This window comes from Rhipicephalus sanguineus, chromosome 10 (genome assembly GCF_013339695.2).
Source record: "Rhipicephalus sanguineus isolate Rsan-2018 chromosome 10, BIME_Rsan_1.4, whole genome shotgun sequence".
Taxonomy (NCBI): Eukaryota; Metazoa; Arthropoda; class Arachnida; order Ixodida; family Ixodidae; genus Rhipicephalus; species Rhipicephalus sanguineus.
Window position 1 is genome coordinate 73,789,234 of NC_051185.1, and position 8,720 is coordinate 73,797,953.

The window sequence follows — 8,720 nt, forward strand, 5'->3', positions numbered from 1 at the left end:
CATTTTGTAGAGCAATGATTCTCCAGTCCCCTTGTCAACATCTGTAAGATGGCTCCTAATAATTTACGTTATTATAATGCCAACTCAATTTCGCTGTTTTACTATGTAGTAAGCAGAACTTTTGTTGTTGTATACTCCAGGCACACAGAGATTATTGTATATTTATCCTCAACATCGCCTTGACATAATAATAAACTCAAGTGGAATATATGTATGCAAACAGTAGCAGAAATGATTCAGACGGTTAAATGTAAGAATAAAGCCGAGAGCTTACCTTGGCAGCACGTTAGACATATTGCAGATGGCGGCGACGGGAAAAAAAACAATATAGACACATAGGCGATATATGGGATGGAAAAGGACAGCTTTAGAAAGAGCTTGTGCTAACAATCAAATTATGATTTTAAGAACTCACTGAATAAAGAAAAATTACACCATCTCCCGCTAAAGGGGACCATGACGCGATGCGAAGCCGGAGCACTTGCACGATCGCGTTCCGTTGGCGTTCGTTGGGCATGCTACCGACCTCGCGTCGTGGAACGCGAAGAGGGACGCTACGCGCGTCGTATCTTCCATCTAGCCTGGCCGTTAATTCTCACAGGGCGAGCGGGGAACGCGGTCGACAGGCGGGCGAGAGGGGGGCAGCGTAGGAGAGGAGAGAGAAGGGGAGGGGACGCGCATGCGCTCGAGCTCATCGCGGCGTTGCGCAGGAGAATTTCGGCATGTCTAGCCCGCGTTTCAGAGGAAGAGTGGAAAGGGGGAGGGGAAGTGGAGAGGGTAAGGGGAGAGAGAAAGTGGAGAGGGGAACGGGAAAGTGGAGAGGAGGTGTGTGGATAGGGTATGCGCATGCGCAGTAAGGGTGGTCACGCCGCACACCACCGGATTGAGCTCGGCCTTAAGATACTTCGCATCTAAAAGAGAGGTGTAGCTTCTGTTAGCTGAATGTTTGTTCTGTTAGATGCAGCATCGGTACCGGTGGTTCTGTAGATGTTAGAATCTTGTTTACATATAAGTCGATGTCATTGCATGTAAGTCAAGCTTACATCCATGAGGTTCTTCAAGTGGCAGCGAGAAAGAGATATAGAGAGAAAGACAGAGGTAGAAATAAACAGAGACAAAAAAGAGATAAAAAATATAGAGAAGAAAGAGAGAGAAAGATATAGAAAAACAAGGCAGGCCACCAAGCTCTGCACTTCAGGCTTGGCACCACAAGTGCGAAGGTGCCTCAATTTTTTTTGCAGGTGACTAATTGGGTTGCACACCTGTTCTCACACTAGAAGAGGGTTTCTTGCATTTGCTTGCTGCAGTGGTGAGTACACGCATTATACTACTGGGACACAAAATATTAGCTTCTGCTTTTAATACACTGCAACTTTCCCACAAACATTCTCATGCTGCCTTCAAGTCACTGTAGGTTGACTGTGCTTTCACAAATAGGTAACTACAAGTCGTACAAAACATGTAGCTATCGCAGGAAGAAATGCACGAGCTTAGAAAACAGTTAAAATGCCACCTCAGCTAAGATAGAACAATGCCCAGATAAGTTTTCTATGCATGATGTTTGTACAGATTTAACAGAAGCTATTGGAGCTCTGCCTAGACAGAATGGTTGCTGGCAGAATCAAGTTCCATTCCAACAGAACAGTATGCCTGTAAGTGGCCTCCCATCAGATGAAACATATAGCTATGAAGTTGCTTACGCGCTGAATTTTAATAAGTTCCATGCAGTGTTCAGCCTTCTGTAGTTCTCTCGTGCCAGGTTGCTGTCACTGCGATCACACCACCTGCCAAATGCTGGAAAAGTGCGCAGCCAATTACACACTTTGGGCTATGCGGAGAAGCATTTCTCTTTCCTTAGTGAAATGCCCCACATCGTAAGATGATGCATAATGACTAACAGAGCAAGTCATGGTTCAACCCAATAGTGAACGGATGGTGGTACTAGTCTACAGCTATACTTTGGGCTATGCAGAGAAGCATTTCTCTTTCCTTAGTGAAATGCCCCACATCGTAAGATGATGCATAATGACTAACAGAGCAAGTCATGGTTCAACCCAATAGTGAACGGATGGTGGTACTAGTCTACAGCTATACAGTACCAAGTGTGCTTTGGGGATTCATGTATGCTGTTTCCCTTCTTGCAGACAATATTTAAACCTCTTATATTAGACACAAAATAGATGTAGCACATCAGCAAATTGTCTTTTAACCCCTTAAAGGAGTACTGACACGATTTTGAAGTGCAGCAAAACGGACGTTTTTGGTTTCCTTTGCATGTAGTGTTAACGCTCTCCCCACACCGCATCCGGGAAACACGTATAAATATTTAAGTTTGATTTTAAAGTTTTCATCTCCCAGCATCTGCAAGGCAGCTTCACCGCATGGAGAGCCCTATGACGTTTCAAGTCAGCTCACTTGGTTTGCGAAATCTGGCTTCTGCATGCAGCCTAAATCACAGAAATCGCTGTCGGAGGCACTGGACGACAGTTCACTCATCATGAACCATGTTCAACTGACAGCAAAGGACAGCAGGTGCATATTTCGTGGGTTGCAGTCTGCCCGTGACGTCACGGGCCGACTTGACACGTCACTATGAAGCCGCCCTCTCGAAACCGAAACCGAAACTGCTGGTTGAAAGAAGCGATATTAAAAATATATGCAATGCATCCCCAGGCACCACGACACTCTTTTTAGGGTTCTCGATACCCGTGCTTTCATTTAGAGCAACAACCCGAAAAATTTTAAAGTTCATGTCAGTACTCCTTTAAGTGCTTTATTTTTTTGAAAATTTCCCAACCAAAAGCGCCTATTTTTTTTATTGCTGATTTCGAATCTGATTGTACTAAAAAATAGCTGGTCGATGTTAAAAAAATATTTGTACCACATACTTAGTCAAATCAAAACACAGAATAACACAAGGGGGCCTGTTGCAGCTCCTGCACCAAAAGCGAGTTTCCTTTCTCAATTTTTTCCCGTTTTCTCCTCGCTTCCGAGGGCAAACAAAGCACATTTGAAGAAACTGCTGAATATATTCCATAAGGTCATCTGGCAATGACAAGTTGAAAGTCTTGCCTGGAATGACCAAGAATGGAAAGGGAGGAGGCTTCACATGAGGATTGTCCGCATCAAGCAGGATCCACCGGCGAGCACTCGCGATGTTCGCTTCCGAGCTGTTTTCATCATCACAGGAGGAGATGCTCAATTCACCACCTTCGCTGTCTTCACTTCCGGACACAAGATAAACATCTGTATCCGAATGATCATCACTCGAAGAAGATGACGAAAACGAAAAGCCTCTCTTCGTGTTGACGACCAAGTTATGCATAGGTGCCCGCCACTGCAAGCCATCTTTTCATACAAAAACCGCGCTCTTTCCGCAGGAGAAAAGTAAATTGCCAAGTAAATGCTGCCACCTGGTGGATTACACGCAATCTAAGCTGTAGAAGAGCACCTCTTGCCCTGAACGCTAGAGGGGAGTACCTATTCCGCTAGGACGAGCTCTGCTCGTCCAAAGCAGTTAAGGGGTTAAAACTATACTTGTCCTAAGTGTGTAACATTGTTTGGTACTAGAAGAGACTTATAACCACATTTCGATGTCCCAAACATGGCGGCTAAACTTCAGAATTGATCCATGTCAGAGGCACACAAATGAATTCTAAATAATTTTCTCGTAATTGGCAGAGTGCGGTACTATAAGAGTTCTCTAAACATGCTATGTCCAGCCTTAGGATCGTTTAAAATATTGCGAAGTCGAACTTAGCCATTTTGAAGTTAACTGCTCTCACGTAAATGCAGTCAAAATGCATAGGGTCATGGCCAGCTATTGTTTATTTCCAATAAGAGCAGCATTTACGGTGTTATAAAAAGCAATTTACTAATTTAGCTCAATTTTCTTTTTAAATGTACCTTAAACCAAAAAAAGTTATACCGGTGCCATGACATCATGCACAAAACTGGAATGTCATTTGCAATGATAATAATATGTTTTTTCTATACAGTTGTTTTTAAGAACTCAATTTCTGCCTGCATTCTCACTCACTTTGAAAATTTACACGTTTTCATGCAAAACCACACACTCGCGGAATGTCTAAATGTGCTGGCTATCACAGGAAAAACAGGTAATGGCGTTAATCTGTCTCTGCCTGCAACCGCCACCAAATGAAAAAAAAAAACATTCCCACATATATAATCTTCAGTTGGATTTGTAGCAGCTTGTGCTCAACAAGACAGCTATGCAATAGTGGGTCAAACAAGGCGATACAGGCAAAGAAAACTCCAATTTATTAAAAGGTGCTTCACAGTAGACTAGAAACTTTGGTCGAAGCCAACCCCCTGTGCCAGTTACAGATGGAATTCGTAGAGCTACTCGCAACAAAGCAACAAACACTTCCTTGTTCTGGTGTCAGTAGCTAAATATTATGACTGCTCCATTTTGATCACATCAGTATGAAACACCTTGACATGTAGATTTCAGCTAGTAGAGTATTTTTTTAGAAGCACTGCCATGCATCTGCATGACTAAAGCTGCTGCTTGTCCTTTAACAAGTGCTTTACGAGTATGCACAATGCTACGCCTAAGGTAAATCCTTCAATTCACCGCAGCCTCGGTGACCATTGCTAGACGTGGCCAAAAAGAAAGTATTTAGTTCAAGAAGCTGTGTGGCATAATATGCTTATTGCTTCTAAACATCTCAAAGCATGTTGACTCAATGTGCTCGTGAAGTATGAGGGCCCCAATGTTCTTTTACCATGACGTAGAACGATGCTGCCTCATGCCTATGGCTTGTACTTCAACAAAAGTTCAGTCTCTTTGGTGCTCACAAACTCACTTGAAAAGCGATTTGTAGAGTTCGCTTTCTAGAGCATGAAATGCTTTCAATGCTTCTTTGCCGCAATCGTTCTGGCAAAGATAGAGACGGAGAGTGTCGAGTGCCTTTAAAGCATCGCGGTTTGTCACAACTCGTTCTGTGTGACCCTCGTCGCCTGCCTGCGGCTCCTCCGATGGGGAGGTCTTGTCCACACCGGGCTCTTGTTTGACTGTCACCTCGTTGAATGCGAGCTCTTCGTCCATCTGGTCAAAGTTGTCCGGTAGCACGTCCCCAGTGTCCATTTCATTTCCTGCCACGTCATCTTGTTCCAATTCACCTGCGGCTGAGTGCGACAGGATGCACCCTCGGAAGCCACAAGCCTTGAAAGCGGTCCTAACGACGTTTTGCTCGAGAGAGTCCCAGGATGTCAAGATAAAGGACATGGCAACAAGGAGCGAAGGCCTTGCTTCCTCTGGCTGATCGTTCAGTACAGTGAACCTTCTGAACAGGAAAGTTCGGTAGAGTTGCTTGAAACGCCTCAGTATGCCCACGTCCAGAGGATTCTGGTTGCTCATGGCTGAGCCTCCGAGCGAGTATAGGCGAACGTTCTTGAAGTCGCAGCTGACGGCTTCCGCCAGGTCCGGGGTAAGGAGGACGGCGACGACGCGTTTCTCAGCCCGCATGCGGTTGTCCAAGACGACGAGGTACTGCTCCAACGCGTCCACAGGGGTTTGCGAGAGGTCCTCTGTGCTCGCGCCGAGGTACGCGCAAGGCGGGTTGCGAACGTTTCGCAGGTTCTTCGGACTGCCGCGGCGTCCCACGACCCACGGGGCCAACCTGTCTGTGCAGTCTTCGTTTACGCCAAGAATGACATTGACACGCTGCCTGACCTTTGCCGCGCTGTTTGTGACAAGCAGATCGCCGTCCGGATCAGGCTTGACGAGGTCGGAAGGAAGGAGAGCGTAGTACAGTTGAGTCCAGCCGATGACGTAGACGTCGCGCGGATGGTACTCCTCTCGGGCGCCGAGGAACGCGAGGAGGTCCTCTGGTTCCTTCCGGGTCCTTTCGCTGGAGACGGCAGCTCGCTGCTTCGCCAAAGATGGCTGCTTGCAACGCGCAAAGCCATGGCGCTTCTTGAAGCGCCACAGCCAGCCATTGCTCGCGGTGAAGTCGTCGATGCCCATGCTCCTTGCCACGGCTTGGGCCGTCTCTCGCATCTCCTCCATGCTGGGCGCTTCGGCCGCGTCGCTCATCCAGGAGCACATGAAGTCCTCGAGGTTCTTGTGACGTCCCGACCTCGTCGATCGGCAAGCCGGGCCGAAGCGCTGAAGATTGGCCTCGATGCTTCCGCGCCTCCCGACGAGCGTGGTCAGCGTGGACAGGGGAATGTCCAGTTGCCGGGCCAGCACTTGCCGCTTGCTCGTCGGGTTCTCGTCGACGAATTTCAGAATCTTGAGCTTCTCGTCGAGCCTCAGAGAACGTCGTTTGCGCGACATTGTTTGTGGGATCCTTTGTTGTGACGAACGAACGATGCGATGCTCCTTCCCAAAGCGCGCGCAGGAAAGTTTTGGCTACTGGATCGCATTGGATTGGTGTAGGTTCCTTTTGTATTCGTCAATGGCTTGCAAGCCAACTTTTGGCTATTTTAAGCCGTAATCAAGCCGCTGAGTTCAAGTTATGGCGGACTGCCCTTTTGATTCTTCGCACGTCTTCGCATGTGGTAAAAGCAGTCGTGATTGTTTCTAAACAAATCTGCTCTTGCTTACTCTTGTTCATGAAGTGTAAGAGAGTGGATGTGTTGTTCGCAGTTCTGTGAAAATTTGTGCTGTTTGTTACCAATCCTGTCGCGACATTTTCTTGCCGTAGTGATTCTAGGTGAGCGTAATTGGTGTGGACGTCCTTTGTGTTTATTATATAAGTAACATTCGTCCCGGCTAAGCATTTCGCGAGCTTAATGAGACCACCTTTAAAACTTCCGTCTAGTGTTTGTCCGATTGTATAGAGTTGCAGTGACACCAATTGCACTTCGACGTGAATGTCTCGCATGGTATTGTTCATGACGCTCTTTTGACACATCGCTGACAACGTCGGGGCGAAGGTGAAAATAACAATAACCAATTATTGGACGCTAGTCGAGCGATAGTGCTCAAAGCCTAACTAATAGAACGAAGTCGCATATTTGTTTTACATATGTCGGCTGAAGTTGCATGCTTCGACGCTATTTACCTTGAATGCGAGGTGATGTGTTTTCAGGCGCTTTATATATGCTGCTTTAAACTAGAGCACACTTCGAAAGTGATAGAGAAATAACAAAACAGGCGTTGGCTGCAAATAGCCGCTTTCTGACAAAGAAAGGGGGGAGGGGAAGGGGGTGGTGTACTTAAGAAACGTCATAGACCCTTGCTGCTACTTTTTGTGAGTGGTTGTTATGGATGAGATTTAGATTACAGTAGGCACTCGTCCTCTGCCTTTCTTTAACGTGTGCATGTAAACAGGCATGTGACCGTAATCTTACTCGGACAGTCACATGTTTCAGTGTATTTTTAAAAATAAAAACTTCGATGAACTTTCAATGCATGGTTCAGCTGTAGGAAGAAGACGGGATTTTTAGCTGACAGCTGCAAATTTGATGAACCCATTTTCAAGAACAATTGCAAAGTCAGTTCCTAAGACCCTTTCGCACGCTCATAAACGGGCAAGACTTCGGAGAATGTTGGTGCAGTAGGACACCGCATGCGTGCAGAACAGTTAGGTGGGCCAAGGTGAAACTGTGTAGCAACTGTTAAACCCGTCATCACAGTTTTTGATGATGTCTTGATTACAACACCAGCCATAGCAGCTACTGTGTTCCCACCACTCACTTTGTATGTCAGGTTGTGGCGTCACTACAGTATCTAATATCTCTGTTCACGAGTGCTGATTTATGAATTTGTGTCGCTACATTTAGGTGCTACTGTATAAAATACCAATTCCGTTTGTGCAGAACAGTTTCCAAAGTCATCCGATTTGGGACCAACTTCAATGCATTACCAAGTGCCTTCCCCAACTGCTGCAAAGAATTTTACTTTCAAGGCACTCATCCGAATAGTTGAAGGTAAGGTCCAATATGATGAGGGGTTTCACTACTGATCATATTACGTACGTTTGTAGCAGGGGCGTAGCCAGGAATTTTTTTCGGGGGGGGGGGGGGGGGTTCAACCATATTTTTTGTATGTTCGTGCATGCATTTGTATGTGTGTGTATATATACGCAAGCAAAATTGAAAATTTTCGGGGGGTTTGAACCCCCTAACCCCCCCCCCCCCTTGGCTACGCCCCTAGTTTGTAGCTCTTATTAAGGACTTCTCAGCATGCATTTGTGGTTATCACCTGCTCAGTACCACCTAACAAGTCACGTGATATCCGACTACAATTGCATATAACTGGCTCCATACAGATGCAGTTCATAGGCATAGCAACAAGTTTCAGACATTGTTCCTTAGACATATGCGACATTTGCATATGCTAGACAAATAGAATGGATAAACATATTCAAGCACTCTTGTGTTGAATATGACTGAAATGTACAATAGATTACGAAAACATGGGCAAAAAAAAAATCTTTGTGCAATCAAAGGAGTTATTCTAACAAGTAAACAAGCTACCTCTTTGAATGCATAATGAGGTTAATATCTGTATCATGTTGTACAGTGTTTTAAGTTATCGCTGCAGCATGTGAAAATGAAAATAATGTAGAGTAAGTCCATACACATGGCAGGTATAATGGTATTGATGAGTGCGAAATTCAGTGGATTTCTGGGTTTTTGGCCATAAAACATGCCGGCTAGTAAGCTGCTTCAGATACTCAAATGCAGGTTAGAAAAGCAGGCAGATGGAACGGAGATGATGACCTTGGGTCAACTTCACGGCTTTG

The 8,720-nt window shown here is 45.7% G+C and overlaps 1 protein-coding gene across 1 annotated transcript; it reads right to left on the bottom strand.

The window, feature by feature from the left end:
• Positions 1-4,825: 4,825 nt before the first annotated feature.
• LOC119406498 (major centromere autoantigen B) lies at positions 4,826-6,304 on the bottom strand. Its single transcript, XM_037673239.1, has one exon. It carries the CDS (start codon positions 6,302-6,304, stop codon positions 4,826-4,828), a length of 1,479 nt encoding a protein of 492 aa, XP_037529167.1.
• Between the last annotated feature and the right edge of the window lie 2,416 nt (positions 6,305-8,720).